This window comes from Mesoplodon bidens, assembly GCF_964165515.1.
Source record: "Mesoplodon bidens genome assembly, chromosome: X".
NCBI classification, from domain to species: domain Eukaryota; kingdom Metazoa; phylum Chordata; class Mammalia; order Artiodactyla; family Ziphiidae; genus Mesoplodon; species Mesoplodon bidens.
The window spans coordinates 74,079,144-74,098,284 of record NC_138163.1 but is presented as its reverse complement, the minus strand read 5'-3'; the positions used below and the strand labels follow the sequence as shown (position 1 = coordinate 74,098,284).

General features: G+C 33.3%; 1 protein-coding gene across 2 annotated transcripts in view; it reads right to left on the bottom strand.

Moving 5' to 3' along the window:
- The window catches only part of BRWD3 (bromodomain and WD repeat domain containing 3), a 121,453-nt gene that overhangs the window by 55,676 nt on the left and 46,636 nt on the right, over positions 1-19,141 (bottom strand). For both annotated transcript variants that reach the window (XM_081223299.1, XM_081223300.1), the window contains exons 9-16: positions 15,384-15,484; positions 14,807-14,877; positions 13,740-13,840; positions 11,198-11,238; positions 7,500-7,604; positions 6,317-6,470; positions 2,415-2,549; positions 1,267-1,395 (exon numbers count right to left, since the gene is read on the bottom strand). In XM_081223299.1, coding sequence (XP_081079425.1) covers positions 1,267-1,395; positions 2,415-2,549; positions 6,317-6,470; positions 7,500-7,604; positions 11,198-11,238; positions 13,740-13,840; positions 14,807-14,877; positions 15,384-15,484 — 837 coding nt within the window. The remainder of the gene's footprint in view (positions 1-1,266; positions 1,396-2,414; positions 2,550-6,316; positions 6,471-7,499; positions 7,605-11,197; positions 11,239-13,739; positions 13,841-14,806; positions 14,878-15,383; positions 15,485-19,141) is intronic.

The following is a 19,141-nucleotide window of genomic DNA, read 5'->3' as shown; positions in this document are numbered from 1 at the left end:
GTATTTAATATGCACAGGAAATTTATAAATAAGCATTTATTTTCATTCCTAGAGCACAGGTGTTTTTTCAAATCACACAATTTCTGCATTATCTTTATAGTCCTCTATAGTCATATGTTCCCTCTAGGTAGAAGTGAATCACCTAGATCATAATCCTATCTTTTCTCCACAAAACTCTACAATCTATATTACATTCTGGCCCTCCAATATCGTATTTTTCCAATTAGAATAAGAAGAAGCAAAGCAACAACACAGTAGATAGAGTTAGTTATTTTTTAAGTTGCAAAAAAATACAAACTTTTATAACTATTTTTCTTGCTTATTTTTATTCAAATAAGGATCAATGGAGTATAATATAAATGGTGAGACAGGTAAATATCAATTGCGTGAAAGACACTCAAAGGTGATACAAGTATTGAGCTGAACTCAAAGATTCTAAGCTCTTTTCCAACTCCAAGATTCTATAATCTATCCTAAAGTCACAGCTACTAAAATATAAGAAACCAATTAAGTTAGCTTCCAAAGTATTTTAACAAGATCAATAATAGGTAAAGTAGCCAAGCAAGAATATAAGCATTCAGTCACCAGCTGCTTATTCCCAACTTAGGATAAGTAGAGGATGTAATCTGGTAAAATTGTTCTATTATTACACCTGAAAGGCAGTACAGAGAATATGTTCTAAGCAAAAGGATTTCCTAATGATTTTTTTTTTTTTTTTGGCTGAATTGGGTCTTCATTGCTATGTGCGGGCTTTCTCTAGCTGTGGCAAGCAGGGGCTATACTCTTCGTTGCAGTGTGCAGGCTTCTCATTGTTGTAGCTTCTCTCGTTGCAGAGCATAGGCTCTAGGCACATGGGCTTCAGTAGTTGTGGCACACAGGCTCAGTAGTTGTGGCTCATGGGCTCTAGAGCACAGGCTTCAGTAGTTGCGGCACATGGGCTTAGTTGCTCTGTGGAATGTGGGATCTTCCCAGACCATGGTTCGAACCCATGTCCCCTGCATTGGCAGGCAGATTCTTAACCACTGCACCACCAGGGAAGTCCCTCCTAATGAATTTTTATATCTACATCATCCTATATCTTAATAGTAATTTGAACTGCCAAGCTTTATGTTCTGCCAGTGATGAAAAATTTTACCAAAAAAGGTGACTTTGTTATTTTATATCTATTGACACAGAGTGACCCTTATTAACTGGAATACTTCAAATAAAATTTATGAATGATACAATACAAAATTGCAATCTACAACAAAAACTAAATATACTAACCTTTTCATAGTATTTACTGCATCCAAATCCAAAAAGCAGCAAATGCCCATGAGAATCAGTGCAGGCAAAATGGTTTCCATCTGGTGAAAATTTACAGTCAAACACTGCACCATGGCCTTGACCTTCAATCTGAAATTTAAGAGTCACTTTAAGTCATCTTAAGAGGTAATTTTCAAATAATAAGTGGTCAATAGCTTCTGCTTGCTAATATCTTGGATTCTGTGATGCATCAACATTCCAATGTACTCTCTGACTACTGTAGCCAGAACCCTACTGTAATAGTAAAGCTCTAAAAGAAATTAGGGAGAATTTCACGTCAAACATTACTAGCAATGTCATATCTGAAGAAGAACTGCGTGAATGACTGAAGAGAATAATAAAGACCTAAACACAACCAAATTGACAAAGGCGCTATCTCAGCAAAGTCAAGATATTATCTTCATATTTAAATTGTAATGCAAGTTTTAAAAGAACCATCCTAAAATTAAAGTACACAAATCAATCTCACTAACACAAGGCAGAGGATTATTATTAACACTCTGAATCTGTATAAAGCCTATAAAAGGGAGCTCAAAGGCCAACAATTTAGAAACGTTTAGTCAGAACTATTCTTCAGAAAGGAACACTAAATATGGTGAATATGAGTATTCCCATCACCACAGGAGGGTGTTCTACTGGAAGAAGAGATGGCTCACCATATTCTTCCATAGTTTGTATGAAATATATCTTAGAAGTATCCATATCTCCAATTCCATGTGTGCCAAACAGCTTTCTGATTACTAACTAAGCTATATGGGGCTTACCAGAGACAGATACAATACAGTCACTGTTGTGATTCATTAATTAGGATTACAGTTTAAACATTAACTTTTTTGTGATTTTGGTTAGTGTTAGCTCCAAATGCTTATTAAATTTGAGTTTCTAGAATTAAGAGCTGGGAACAAGAATTTGGAAAGTGCTAACACCACAATAACAGAGACATCCTGAAAGGCATTTCTCAACTGGCCTTACTCTTGGGTCTTGAGTCATCCTCTAAGTTATTACATGGATTTAAACAGATGACACTTGCCACTAAGTATACTTTAATTACCAAGTTGTCACATAAGATAAGTCTGTTTTAATATCAACTAAGCATAGATTACCCTTACCATGTTAAAATAATTCCGAATTTTGGTCCCCCGGTCAAGGTCCCAAATAAAAATGTTCCCATCATGACCTGCCGAAAGTATGATCTTTTGATCAAATGGATGTGCTTCCAAAACAAATACTTCATCATCATGTCCCTGTGACAAAATCAATATTAAAAATGAAAAGCAACACTGAGTATCTGGCTTATTTGGTTAAAAGATCTTGGGAGTACGCTATCAATCTGATTCAGATGAATTCATGTACACAAATTTAACAGCATTTACTACATGCACGTTATAAGAAATAGTTTAGAGTTCCTTATATATTTAAATGCTGATTTCATAAAATATTCAATAAAGAGAATATCTGAAAAGGTGTTTAAAATAAAGACAGTCAAAATCAGTTATAGTTCATTAACCAGGTCCCTGAAGTGGAATTCTTATTTCTAGGACTCTGCTATTAAAAGGTTACAAAATATGTGACAAACAGAATCTTTTATTAACACCCAATTCTAACACAGTGATAACAGACAAACCTTCATTATTCTTCATCCAGCACTCTCTATCACTGGTATTCATATTGTATCGTGGGAGGCCCCATGATATATTCAAACAAGCTATAGTTTGTCCTTTTTACCTTTATCTACTTTATAGTTGAAGGTTTCATCTAATATACTATCTGAAAAATGGGTTTGCTGCTAAAAAAAATAAGTTTGAAAACCAATGCTCATATGTTTCCATGACAATAAATCAAGTAATATCAGTATCTCTATAGACCTTAGATCAGGAGTCTGAAAACTATAAACTTCAAGCCAAATCTAGCCCCGGTATGTTTCTGGACATACAGCCTGAGAGATAAAGATGTTTTTTACATTTTTTAATAGGTGGTAAAAAATGAAAGAATATGCAACAGAGACCATATGTGGCCTTCAAAGCCTAAAATATTTACTATATGGCCTCTTAAAGAAAAAGTTTGCTAAAACCTGATTTAGATCATTGTTGATTTTCCTAAACTCCTGACTAGAGAGTACATCATTAACAACAGGCTCAAAGTCTTAGAAAAGCATGCAGGAAATCCTGAAATTGGATTTCACTTAGGAACACGTCAGCATATTACACATCAGGGGCTTCTAGAAATGATCATATATTGTGAACCTAAAAAGTGCATTTTATCCCAAATCATTGTATACAAAAATAGAGTATCCTACCATATCACCATTATGGACAAAAATCTAATAGTAACTTCAGAATGGCTCAAAATGAAAAATGGAAGATGAGGAGGTAAAATCCATTACAATAAATATGATCACAAAACTTTTTCCCAATGACTACCAAAAAATTATTTATTTACCATAACAAAATCTCTTGTTGAATATCCAATTTGATATAGTAAATACTTTCTCAGTTTCCTAATTAGTAAATAATAAAATTACACTGTTAAACTCAAATGATAGTGATACAACTACATTAGTGTACATTAGGAAAGACAGGCTTTTAAATAGGGGGTTGCATTTTTGGCCAAAATGATATAGTCACTGGGTCATGGGAAACAAAACCTAGTCAGCTTCAGTCATGTCTTAACATTTATCATCTGCCCTATTTTTATTTATCAAGCACACCTCTATTTCCACCACTACCACACAATCCAAATTATCATCATGGCCCATCCTATCACAGAATCCTACAGTATACCCAGAGTCATTCTTATCTCATTCCAATCTATTCTCTCTACTCTATTGCTAGAATTACAGGGTATTTTTCAAAAACAAAATTCACATGCTATTCCTTTGCTTTTAAACCTTTTCATGGTGTCCTGTTGGTCTCAGGATAGATCCTGCAAGACCTTGTATGGTCTGGCCCCTGTCCATTTCTCCAGTCCTATGGGGTGACACTCTTTCTGCTTTCTGTGCTCTAGCCAAAAATTGGCTTTCTTTCTCCTCCTTTCTACCTCAAGAACTTTATACATGCTTTTCCCTCTTCTTAGAGGGACCTTTCAACCTTCTCCCATATGTAATTTACCAAATATTTATTGACCATACTGAGACAGAAAATAAACAAACAAAAAAATACAGTAAGAAAATATCAGGTAGTGATAAACACTATGATGAAAATAAAGCAGGACAATGACTGGGAGGCTACTTTAGATTGTTTGATCAGGGAAGGGCTTGTCAAGGAGGTGACATCTAGGCTGAGAGCTACAAATCTTAACCCAAACTTCACTTCCTCAGGAAGCTTTTCCTGACCCTGCCAGACCAGGTTTGGTCATCCTATTAGAAACCTGCTTTGCACTTTTCTTTCTTAGCATTTATTTATTAAATGCTTGTTTCTTTCTTTTTTTAAAAAAAAATTATTTATAAGCTGTAAACTCCAGGAGGATGGGGACCCTTTAATTTAACATTTACTCCTAACTCAATGGTTGGCACAGTGGATACTCAGTAAGTATTTGCTGAATGGAAGAACTTTATGCCCTAGTTAAGACCCTGACATACAAATTGTTAACACATAATATATAAATTCTATACCAAAACTAAGCAGATTTGACTGTTACAAGGACTAAAAATAGTCTGTCCTAAAATTTCTTCATTAAAATTCACTGGAAACAGATGACCCATGAGTCAGCCCATGGGAAGTGTACCACTAAAGAGAACTCTAAATTAAGATATTTATTAAGATGGAATTTTATAAAACCAATGGCTACAACATGGCATTTGAAGCTGTGATTTTTAGAGATAAAGACCTGCAGCCACTGGCCACATGTGGCTACTAAGCATCTGAAATGTGGCTAGTGCAAACTGAGATGTTCTATAATTGTAAAATACACACTAGATTTCAAAGATTTAGTACGAAAAATGTGAACAATTTCATTAATATGTCATATTAACTACATGTTCAAATGTTACTATTTTAGATATACTGGGTTAAATAAAATATATTATTAAAATTAATTTTACCTGTTACATTTTATTTTTTTATTGTGGCTACTAAGAAAATTAATATTATATACATGGCTCATATTATATTTTTATTGGACTGTGCTGACATAGACAAACATTTCCTAGTAAGTAATAAAGCAAACAGTATAGGTTTTTCCACACATATTAATAGAAACTTGTATCAGGGAACAGTGAAAGCCAGAATGAGATAAGCATTGATTTAACAGATAAAAGGAAGAATCTAAAACTCCCCTAACACAGTGTTAGGGTTTTACTTAGGAAGGAGGACTTGGGAGGTATATGAAAGATCAACTGCAAATCCTCACAGGCCTTAGAAAAGATTATCTCACATAGGCATCAAATAAGGATGATACTATGGCATACAACAAAGAGATGAGTCATGAGAATTGGTATCTAGTCCCTATCATTTACTACTGTGTAAACCATATGGCAGTCACTTGGCCCTTCTGAAAGTACTTATGAATCGATTATTGAAGCTGATAGGAAATAGGCTTTTAAGTATAGTTCAACTAGGACAAATTCCTTTTTTTAAAAGAAAGAAGGAAAGACACCATTTTCTCCTACTTCTTCCTCTTACCTCTACTTCTTGCATAAATTAATCCCCAAAGGTAAAATACAGGATACCCTTGTTAAAATAAAGTCAGCTCTACACTTAAAACACTAATAACAAAAAAATCCCAACTCATGTTAAAAACAAAATAACTTACATACCCTTGACCACATATGATAACATAATGTGTAAATAAATATCAGTCTTGGAAAGGATCTTAAGAAGTTTTCATACTTGCTTTTAGCAGCTACACCATGTGCCATCCCTATTTTGTAGATATGTCAACAGAGGTAACTTGAATAATTACTTCTCCAAAGGACAGTAAGCCATAGAAAGTAAACTAGAACACTGAAATTTCCTGTCTTCTAGAATAATGCCCTTTGTGTCCATTTTAATTATTCCAAAAATAGAATACTTACGGATAAAGTATGAAGAAGTTGGCCTGTGATAGAATTCCATACTTTCAAAAGGAAATTGTTCACTGCAGTAATAACTGTGGTATCATAGCGATCCCAAGCCACCATAGTCACCTTAAGTTTAGTGACCTTGTCTTCTCCAGATGGCAAATTATTCCTAAACAAAATGATTTCAGGTTCATAAATTTTGAACAAAGGTGCATCTAACAGAGCAAATTATGGCAAAAATCTCTCCAGGAGCATGCAATTTTTAAAATTAAAAACTCCTAAACTATACTTTTAACTATTCATGAAATAAAATAATAAGAGTAACACATAGGGCAATACCCATAAGATTATTTTAGGGAGGAAAAAAAACACAAAATGACAAAAAATTTATAGTTAGTTACATGAGAACAACAAAAAAGTGAAATTAGAAAGGAATCTGCAGATACCTTGAAAAATAAAGTACAAGGTTAGATTTGCTACCAGAAAATAAGAAGAAAACATATAATGGACACTTTATTCTTAAATATTCATTTTTGAAACTAAAAGGTCTTATAAAAAAGCAGTAAGAAATTCAGTAACTGTTGCTTTAATTGAATGACATTATCAGTAGCTGACTATGACCACAAAGTTGGTTCTATATTGTTATTAATGGGAAGATAATTAATTTCCCGGTCATACCCTAAAGGAATTGCAGTATCCTAAAGAGGAATTATATATCTTCCAATGAACAGTGAAGATGATGAAACAGAATTCTGATTAATTGTATTTATAATGTCAAGTAGGAATGTTAGCAATATGAAACATAAAGGTATCCTCAGTATGTCAGAGAAATATCTAAACATATGATGACATTTAATAGGGACAATCCTCAAAGTAGAAAATAGTATAAATAGATATAAAAAATGACTCATACAAAATCAGGGCAGAGAATGATTATATGGGCATTAGTAAAGCACAGAGACCTTTGGATCACAAGAGACCAGAATTTTCAATGAGTCAGCTATGTTCCTATCATCCAATCTGTCCACCAACAGCAAAAGGCAATAGTGCTTAGAGACTATATACAGATGCAAACTTCACATCTACCAATTAACTCCAAATTAAAAAGATATTTATTTTCATTATTAAATAGAATTCAATAATGTAAAACATACTATACCATATGAGAACCACTAAAATATCTAATATCAAATCTTACCCAGTCATTTTAGTAGCCATATCTAGTACTATACTCTTCCACTCTTGTTGCTGATATTGCCAAATTCTTGCCGTTCCATCTCTACTTCCACTAACAAATCTTAAACTGCAAAGAAAGTTAAAATATCCTTATTACATCCCTCTAAAATGGAAATCACTATTTTTCTAATTATAAAAGTAATACCTTCATCCTCATATACTTCTGCAGAGAATAAAAATGGTACACTTTGTAAAACAGTTTGGCAGTTCCTCAAAATGATAAACAGTACCATATGACTCAGCACTTCTACTCCCCCATAAATATACAAGAGCAATGAAAACATAAGTCCACACAAAAACCTGTACACGAATATTTATGACATTATTCATTATACGCCAAAAAGTGGTGACAACCCAAATGTCGATCAACTGATAAATGGATAAACAAATTGTTGTCTATCCATACAATCGAATGCTTGACAGCCACAAAAAGAAATCCAATTCTTATACATGCTCCAACATGGATGAATCTTGAAAACATTATGCTAAGTGGAAAAAGTCACAAAAGACCAAATATTGTATGATTCCATTAATATGAAACATCCAGAATAGGCAAATCTATAAAAACAAAAAGGTGGATTAATGGTTGTTCAGAGCTGAAGGTGAAGGTGTAAAAAGATTGGGGATTGAAAGCTAAAGGGTATGATATGGGAAATCTTTTTAGGGTGATGACAATGTTCTAGGGCTATGGATTCAGAGATACAAACTACTATGTATAAAACAGATAAGCAACAAGGATATAGGGTACAGCATGAAGAAATATAGCCATTATTTTATAATAACCTTAAATGGAGTATAATCTATAAAAATATTGAATCACTATGTTGTACACCTGAAACTAATACAGTATTATAAATTAAATATACTTCGATTAAAAAATAATAAAATAAAATTGATCATAGTGAAGGTTGCACAACCCTGTGAATATACTAAAAACATTGAATTTTATGTGGAATATATCTCAATAAAACTGTTATAAAAATACATTCATTAACCCATAAATCTATCACTGTTCATAATTTAGTTTCTATTCTTTCAGACTTTATTAAAGACATATATATACTTAGATATTCCCCCTAAGGAAAATAGAATTACACTACATATAATGTTTATAATATTTTTCTTTAATTTAAGTGTACAGTTTGACTCTTGAACAATGTAGGGATTAGAGGCACCAAACCCCACACTGCCACACAATCAAAACTTTGCGTGTATATTTTGACTCCCCCAAAGTTAAATACTATTAGCCTACTGTTGAGCAGAATTACCAATAACATAAACACTTGACTAACACTTATTTTGTGTGTTATATGTGAATCTACATATATTTTATACATTCATGACATACCTTTCTCTTAATTTTTTGATATTTCTAGGCTACATGGTTTGTCTGAGTTTTTTCAAATTGTCACAAATCTCCAAAACTTTTTCTAATGTATTTATTGAAAAACAATCTGCATAAGTGGACCTGAACAGTTCAAACCTATGCTTTTCAAGGGTCAACTCTATTTTGTCAATATATTTCTATGTTTACAAATATAAAAACTACCATCACTTTCAATAAATGTTCAACAATACGGATGTATCAAAATTTATTTAATCAACCTCCTAATGATGAATATTTTTACTGTTTCCAGTCTTTGCCATTATAAATAATGTTGTGATGAATATCTCTATACACATCCTTGTAAAACCTTATATATATCTTTGCTGAGTCAAAGGGTAGGCACATTTTTTTTTTAAAGAAAGAAAAGCTTTATTCTGTCTCAGCTTCCGGTTTGGTCACAGATGCACACACTGGGAGCTGTCAAATCAATGACATTTTCCTAGTATAACAGTATAAAGGACCCTTTCAGAAAGAATTTATACTCTTTTCCTGAATCTTTTCTCCCTTATATTCCCCCTTCAGGATAGGCACATTTTGAAAGCTTTTGACATACTGCCAAATTATTTCCCTGAAAAGTTTTTTTAAAAAACAATTTACAGTATCATCAAGGTTGTGGGGGAGTGTCTATTTTCCCTAAACCCTTGTCAATATTGGGTGTTATCATTCTTCAATATCTTGTCATTCTGAAAGAAAAAAATTGTTACTGTTATTCTAAATTGTATTTCTCTGATTTTTAGTAAAATTGGACATCTTTTGATGTATTTACTGGCCACATAAGTAATTAAGATAAAATAATGTTTCTCATTTAAGGAAAAAGGCAAAGAATTAAAAAAATTCATATACTCCTAGAATGAAAGAATAGTAGCTGTACAAACCTTCCAGTGTATAGCTCAGTAGGGTGCAATAAACCAACTTAAAAATTATTTTAAGGATTTCTCATTCCTAATAAAAACATCACTCTTTGTGGACCATCATTATTTACTCTCGCATTTAACAAAGATGAACACATTCATCATAGTAATCACCCAGTGTTTGAAAAATATTTAATAATAAAACATGGTCACCCACATAAAGTCTATATAGACAGATAAGGATACAAATTTATGCTATGTAGTTGAATTTTTAAATCTATTCTAGGTCAATTTGTAGACCAGGGCAGAAGATTATCACCTTCTGGGGACCAGACATTTGAGAGGGTACATGAATACCTGTATATAATTTCTGAGTTTACAGACATAGGAAATTGTGTATCATATGAGTAGTAGAGACAGTAAGCGATACAGATGCTCAAAGGAAGAAAAGACAGCTAAAATCTCAAGCAGTCAGGAAAGGCTTCAGGTAGGGTATGAACCTTAAAAGGAAGATAGAACTTAGAGAAGAAAAAGAGACAGGAGGGAGAAGGAAAATAAAAGGAAGGAGAGCAGAAGGAAGAGGGAGGACATAGGCGGTATAGAAAAAGAGTGAAAGGAAGTAGGGTATGATTATTTCTGGTGTGAGGTAAAGTATAAGTGAAAGAATGGATAAGAGAATGTATATGGGATGTAATAATAATGATGACTAAATCAATTGGGCTGGATCTAAGTATTTAAATGGGGAATAGTAGATAAGAAAAGAATGTAGGTCTAAGTCAAGTTGAAGAGAATTCTGAATGCCAGGCTAAAACATTTGAATTCTATAAACAAAGAGAAAACACTGAAGATTTCTGAACAGGGCAATGTTCATCTGACAGAGATGGACAAGATACATTTAGAAGGGAAAAGAAAACTGAAGGTAATGGGTCAAATAATGGAATTCTTGACTAAGGTGTGAGATAACAGAAATGGAAAAAGGAAAATCACTAATAAAGGAAGAACTGAGAGACTATGGCTACTACTTGGATGGGAGCTTAGAAGACCTGGGGTAAGAATGTCATCAAAGACAGACAAGGGTGGGCTTCCCTGGTGGCGCAGTGGTTGAGAGTCTGCCTGCCGATGCAGGGGACACGGGTTCATGCCCCGGTCCGGGAAGATCCCACATGCCATGGAGCAGCTGGGCCCATGAGCCATGGCCGCTGAGCCTGCGTGTCTGGAGCCTGTGCTCTGCAATGGGAGAGGCCACAACAGTGAGAGGCCCGTGTACCGCAAAAAAAAAAAAAAAAAAAAAAATGACAGACAAGGGCTTTCAGCCTAAGTGACTGGACAGAAAAAAAAATGTAGTAGAAGTAGTGTTTTCTGAAGAAATACAGGTAAAATATGTGAAACATCTGTTTATACAGATATGTACTACATAGTTACCTGTCTCCATTGTTACAGAACTGAACAGCAACAACCTTGTCCTAAAACATAAAACAATAGATTTTTGGTTAGAATTAATTTATTTTTAAAACGAATAAAGTACTCTTCCCGTCATATTCACATATGAAAGTATCATGGAGTAGATTTTTTAATGCTATAATTTTCTTTAAAAAAACCCTCTAATTTTCTTTAAAAAAATTAATGAAGGCTGAAACAATACATTAACTAAGGAGGAATACTTATCAGCAGTAATTTGAGAAAAACCAGACATAAGCAAACCTGTTTCTAAACCATAATCTCAAGAGACAGATAGTTCTGAATAGGTGATAGTTTATTATATCCCCCATAATAAGACAGCACACTAATCTAAAACGCCAACTTAAAATAATTCATTTAATAGTAGTTGAATTAAGTTCCTCACAACATTTTTTTTAAATTTTAGAAAACAAATCAATAATTTGTTTCTTACATGGTTTATTTAATTATTTTACAATGAATTCATTTGACCATCTTTAGGTTCTATAATTTAGATACTGTTGTTTGAACCTTCCTTTACAATGACTAAACTAAACTTTTACAAATATAATGTGCATTGTAGTGATTATATTATAGTAATGCACCTTCAAATGTAAACATTTTCACAAACCACAATTATTGAACTACATTTGAACTTAATTTTTAAATTAATTTTCTTTTTTTATTTGAACTTAATTTTTTTTTTTTTTTTTTTTTTTTTGCAGTATGCAGGCCTCTCACTGTTGTGGCCTCTCCTGCTGTGGAGCACAGGCTCCGGACGCGCAGGCTCAGCGGCCATGGCTCCCAGGCCCAGCTGCTCCGCAGCATGTGGTATCTTCCCAGACTGGAGCATGAACCCGTGTCCCCTGCATTGGCAGGCGGACTCTCAACCACTGCACCACCAGGGAAGCCCTGAACTTAATTTTTAATATAAAGCTCAGATACTAAATGTCTTCGTATTTAACTATTTTTTTTCATTTTAAAAACGTGTTAAACCGTGTTCATATGTTCAGACGTATCTGTGATTCACACTGTACCATGATTTCACTGAGTATTTACCTGACAGATTCGGGATTCTCACTGCCAGTTGCAATAACTGATTTTAGATGTTCTGGAAGGACATCTTACTTTCAATGACTAACAGCCGCCACTGATTTCAACAGGGAATGTTTAAGTTTTCTGACTTTTTTCTTAGCTAGGCCCTTGCCAACAAAAAACCTACCAATCAGTGTTTCTTCATCTTTTCCCCCCTCAATTATTTCCCATTCATTTATTACCTCCTCCTCTCTCAGCTCTCAATAAATTTGACTGAACTGTATACACACCTTGCTTGGGTGGTAACTGTAAATATGCCTCCTTTGTGTGCTCTAGCACAAGTGGATTTTTCCTACTGGATAGTCTCAGATTGAGATCTTTATATATTTCCTAAGTTTTTCTCTTTCACAATTTACATAATATTCCAGGATTTTAGTATCTAGGAATAAGTAACAGCAAGGTGAGAGCTCAGCTAGGTTCAGTAACTTTTCATAAGGAGAATATCCAATTATGTTTATATGGTGAGACAAAAGCAGGAGGGTGTTTCCAAAAGCTCAAGGAAAAGGTTTCTAACAGGGGTCTCTTTTACTACAAATTTCGGGAACATGATTGATTTTGGAACTCACAAAGTATCTTTTTTTAAAAGTCATCTTTCAGGGAAATTATGTGTTTTATTGATATGTACTAAGACTATTCCAAATCAAGTGTCAATAGTAGTAGGAACAGTAACAGTAAGACTTGTAAAGCTGAGTACTTTCAAATGCTGACTATACAGCTTTGACAATGAGGAACATGAGATATACAGTGAGCTGAAACAGAAATACTCCCATATTCAACAGTAAATAATTACCTGGAGAAGGTAAGGAAATAAACTGAAGGAAGAAGTGAAAGGTACACAGGGATATGAATAAACAGTAGTGGCTCCAAGATTCCTGAAAATGTCACAGGAGAGTGGAAAGAGATTGGGAGGAAAAATGCCAGGCATCAATGGCTGTCACCCCAGCATAAAATTGTCCCCTGTACGGAAGGCTGTTTTTGATAACTAAGTGGGATTAGATTTCAGGAGTCTGATGGCATTCTGAAAATAATCAAACTAAGATCAATGAGCTAAATTCAGTAAAAAGAATTTTTTTTCCTAAGACATACTTTAATGTGTCTTTTAATAAGTGTATAGACTTTGAAGTAACAAACACCTATGTAATTAATAAAATAAAGCAAGCTAGAAGAGGATTTTTGTAAATTATTACTGTAATATATATATATATATTTTCCCTTCCCATACAGTCAGATAGAAATTGTCTTAAATACTACATCCATACTAAATCCAGAATTTTACACTGATCTTCATTACCAAAGAGACATCTTACCATATAGGTTTCAGTACCAATCTATATTAAATTAGGGTAGAGATCAGAAAAGAAGAAATAAAACCAATTTTCCAGGGATGTTTAAAAAGAAAGCAACATATTTAATTTTCTAATTTTGTTCTTACCGTATGTGACTCTAATTCAGCAATTTTCTCAGGGATCTCAGAACCCAAATAATATATTCTAATCACATGGTCAGTGCTACCTGTTGTAATGAACATACCACCTAGAGGATTAAAAAACAAACAAACATTGTACCAAAGAATTTTAAAAACCCTCTGATGGCTTCCTTAGTTATATGTTACCTTGTTATTTAAAAAGCCTTCAAGAAACATAAGGTTATTTTCTAACCATTAAAGACATATTAACATTTCTGAAGAAAAATAAGTAAAATTCAAGAAAAACAAGAGGAATATTTAAAGAACAACTATACCATTCACCCAATAAAAATCGACCAACTATACACTAAATACAGGCCTTTGGATCATAAACATTAAAGGCGTTGAGGAATTCATTTCTTCATATTTTATGTAAAAACATAATGTTCCAAAATTATTTATAAAATAACCTATATCTACAATTCTTTGTATAGTGGCTACAGTGGTTGAGTGTGAAAACTCAGCAGCTTTTGGGATGATGAAAAAAATTCTAGAGATGGATGGTGGTAATGTATGTAGAACAATGTGAATATACTTAATGCCACAGAACTGTACACTTAAAAAATGTTCTTAAAATGGTAAATTTCATGTTATATTTTACCACAACAAAAAAGAAAAGGTTAACCATCACATAATTCTTAGTAGTAGAAAAACACTGTTTATATACTGTGAACATGTCTTTTACATGGAGCCACTGTACATGTTTTCTGAAAAGTCAGGGCAGAATTTTAGTGTTGAATTGTGTATGAGTATTGGGGGAAGGCTGTACTTTTTACCAACTAAATTCTGTATTATATAAAAACATATTAATTGTAAATAAGAAAACAACTCAAAATCTATTACATGTTAATTAGAGTCTACAAAGGTCTGTCTATTATAACATATGGTTCACATTTTTAGCATGTTTCCATTAATTCTCAAACATACACATTTTTTCTCCACAAAATTAAAAAAATATTTTACAATTGAAAAATCTTTTATAACTGGATTATTCAATATTTTAGGTACTCAAAACATTCAATTTTTACACATACCAGAACTGAAAGATGAACAAGATATCTGAACTCCAGGTCTAGATCTCTCAGTAAATTTCACTGGGCGATCTCTAAGAGAAAAGTAAAATGTTTTTATTTTTCATCATGTACATTTAATGTGCAAGAATTTTAGCATACTGCTAGATATTGACAGATTTATCATCAATATTATAGAAACCACAAAACTGAAGTAGTCAGTAAGTACTATTCCCGTTATTGAAGTTAAAAATACATTTAAACTTACAAATATATTTTATGCTATCAGTATTATTATGTTAGCTTTACAAACAAATTACAATGTTACTTACTACCATCATGAAGAAAGGTTCAAAGTGTTCTTACCAGAGTAAGAAATGAAAGAAATACTCCTTATCAAAATTTTGTGCATAAATTAAATAGTCTCTTCAACATTGGTTTCATAAAAAATTTATTCTAAAATATCTAACATCAAATTGAAGTAGGTATGCATATGTACATACACACTCATACATACATAAATTTATATACTTACATACATTGACTATCAAGAATCTCTCAAGGTGATAAAGAAAAATTTCTAACCCAATTTTAAACTTACTTAAACTTCATTGTTTTTACATGCCATTGCCAGAAACAGATAGTTCCATCAGCACCAGTAGAAGTGAGGTATCTGGTTGTGCCTTTAGTTGATGGACAAAACTGGAAAAAAAAATTAATTAAAATAGAAACCTTTCATGTTCAAGCTTAATTTCAGTTTCAAGAAATTATTTATTTAAATTTCCTAGATTAATGAATACCTTATAAAAATTGAAAATATCAAAAAACTAGAAAAGTCATTCATTGAATTTAGGATAAAATATTTTAGCCCTAAAGATAATTATTTTAAAATTATTCAACATCACACTTTAATATTATTATTTTACTACTTTTAATGGAGAAAAAAAACAAAGTCATTACTAGTTAAACCATTACAAATCTGCTGAATATACACTTATATAGCAACCATATAAAATTTGTATAGTTCACATGAAAAAGGCATGCATCAGAAGTAAGTCTAAAACAGTGATAAGGAAGTTAATGTCTAAGTATTGGGTTTTAACATTTTACTTTAAACTCTAATTTCAATGAAGTATGATAGAAATTTCACCATTCTTAAATTTAAATCATCTTCACGTGTTTTAATGGATAACATAAAATAGGTCTGATGTCTGTTTGTATCATTGTGGAAAAAAGAGATTAAAAAAATATACTTGAGTTGCCAATTTAAAGTATGACTACTATCCGATGGTCTTTATCATGTAGGATTCTCAGGCTCTAACTCTCAGTATTTTACAGGTCCTCAGAAGAGAATCAGAGAAGGGAAAAACCAACTAGGCTCCCGATACCTGGGACACAGGAAAAGGTTGAAAATCAAACCAGGGTCTCTAGCATGCTCATGAGCTTTAAAAATCCCAAATAGGAATTTCCCTGACAGTCCAGTGGTTAGGACTCGGAGCTTTCACTGCCATGGCCCAGGTTCAATTCTTGGTCGGGGAACTAAGGTCCTGCAAGCCACTCAGCATGGCAAATAAATAAATAAAAATTAAATAAAAAATTAAAAAAAATAAAATCCCAAATAAACATAATGAATACCTTCTAATGAGATGAAAATCAAGGATCATTGGATTTGAATAAATTTTAAACTCAAACCAAAAGAAAATGATCATTATAGATATTAGAAGTCATTTATTTAGTTTTCTTGTTTGGAAGCACAGAACTTCTAAAGACTACAGAGTTTAAATCAAACAAAAAATATCAATTAATATTATCCATTAACAGTTGATGAACATTAAAGAAACCAGTACTCAGGTAGCCTGCTTATATTTTCATTTCTGACAGAGAAGCATGCAATAGAAAGCTTAATCCACAATCTATAGTAGGGGTCTTCAAATTAAGGCCCACACACCAAATCCAGCTTCCTGCCCATTTCTGTAAATAAAGTTTTATTGGAACACAGTCACCTTACACTGTCTATGATTGCTTCTGCATTGCAAAGGCAGAGTTAAGTAGCTGCTGCAGAGACCATATGGCCTTCAAAGCCTAATATATTTACTATCTGGCCTGTAAATTTGCTGATCTAGGATCTATAGGAATGAGAAAATAAAATATGAAATGTAATGATTTTATTAAGTTTGAAGAATCACCAAAACCTTTATTATGCTCATATTTAAAATGTTTCAATCACAAAGGGGAATTCAGTCCATTAATGTACCTTAACTGGATTGTTTTTAAATGAGAAATCATGTTTAAGATTATAAAAACACATATGTGCATTTCTGAATACAAATTAATACACAGTTATTGAAGAAAAGTTAGAAAATATAGAAAAACAGAATAAAAGCTATTTATAATCCCACTACCCAGAGGCAACCACTATTAACATCATACCATTTTACCTCAATTTTATTAAAAAAGAAAGAAAGAAACTGAGAGAATAATAATACACTATGATGTTAACAGAGACAGTCAATTAGCAAAGAATAAAGCATACAGAATGCATGCTAAATTATCATTACTATGAACAAAAATGAAAGAGTGCTGGGGGGGTAATGATTTACAATTTTAGAGTGGTAAGTTTGTCAGAGGAGGTCTCCCTGGAAAAGTGACAGACATTTCCATCACTTAGAAAGTAAGGGAATAAACCATGTGACTATCCAAAGAGGACCATTTCAGAGACATGAAACAGCAAGAGCAAAGACAGGAGTGTAGCTAGAGTGGTCTAAAAAAGCAGCTAAAGCAGAATGAGAACAGGACATAAGTAGTAGGAGATAAGGTCAAAGAGAGCAAGAGGCTGAGTATGTAAGGCTTTGTGGGTCATTGTAAAATCCTCAGCTTTAACTCTGAATTTGGAGGCTATTAAAGGTTCTGAGCATCAGTGACATGATTTAACTTTGTTTTTTTTAAACTTCCATCGTAAAATCACTCATGCAGCTACACAGAGGCTAGACTGAGACAGAAAAGAGGGATGGGAAGAAGCAGGAAGATCAGTTAGAAGTCTGTTTCCAAAATCTAGGTCACAGATGATAGTAATTTGAAATAGGGTAGTAATGATAGAGGTCATGAGAATTTGTTCAGATTCTGGATATATTTTGAGGGTAGAGCCAACATGATTTGCTAACAAGTTAGATATGGGCTATGAGAAACAAAAAGTCAGGGATGACTACTCTGAGCAATTGGAAGGATGAAACTGTCATTTGTTTAGATGGGGAAAGCTTTGGGAGGAGTAAATCTGAGGAAGGAAGACAGGGGTTAAGTTTTGAAGATGTTGAGTTTGAGATGCCTCGTAGACATTCATGTGATGATGCCAAGTAGATAGTTGAATGTACAAGTATGGAGCTAAAAGATAGGCCCCAAGATGGAAATACAAGTTTGGAGTCATCAGCATACAAGATGAAATTTAAAGCCATGAGAGTTGATGAGATCAGTAAGGGAAAGAATGTTAAAGAAAAGAGGTCCATACAAAAACAAAACAAAACAGGGCTTCCCTGGTGGTGCAGTGGCTGAGAGTCCGTCTGCCAATGCAGGGGACACGGGTTCGTGCCCTGGTCCGGGAAGATCACACATGCCGTGGAGTGGCTAGGCCTGTAAGCCATGGCTGCTGAGCCTGCACGTCCGGAGCCTATGCTCCGCAACAGGAGAGGCCACAACACTGAGAGGCCCGCGTACCACAAAAACAAAATAAAACAAAACAAAACAAAACAAAGACGTCCATGGATCTCTAGGGCACTTACACACATAAATCAAATGAGACAGAAACTAGCAAATTAAACTATGAAGGAGCCAAACAGTTCCATAAACATTTCCAGTATAAACAAATATTCATATTTTTTATATTGTATGAGACTATCTCCAAATTCCAGAAACAGTCTGTCAGATAGGATTGTGGGAACACAAGTAACTAGTAATATCCCAAAATAAAATCCAAAAAGTAATTTCAACTCATCAAAAATTTGACATAAAAATGTTCAAATTCAATATATGTTGAATCCAATTCCTGCTAGGCCCTCATAAACAGGTGATATATTATTTAAATAACACACACAAAAAAATGACTGGCATATTTATTAGTGATTAAAGAACAAAGAAAAGTGAATGGGAGTAATTATCTCATCCGCAAAAGTGATCTCCTTGCCCAAAATAAAAGACAGTGTCAGAAGGATTGCTCTGTTTTGCTGTCAACACAAAGAAGAGAACAAAGTTCTTTGGGGAGTATCCAGGACTTACACTACCAACATCTGGTAAAAACACTATATGGACAAATATTTAAAAACTCAATGTTTTGTATGTCAAACATCAAGCTAAAATAAGAAATGACTG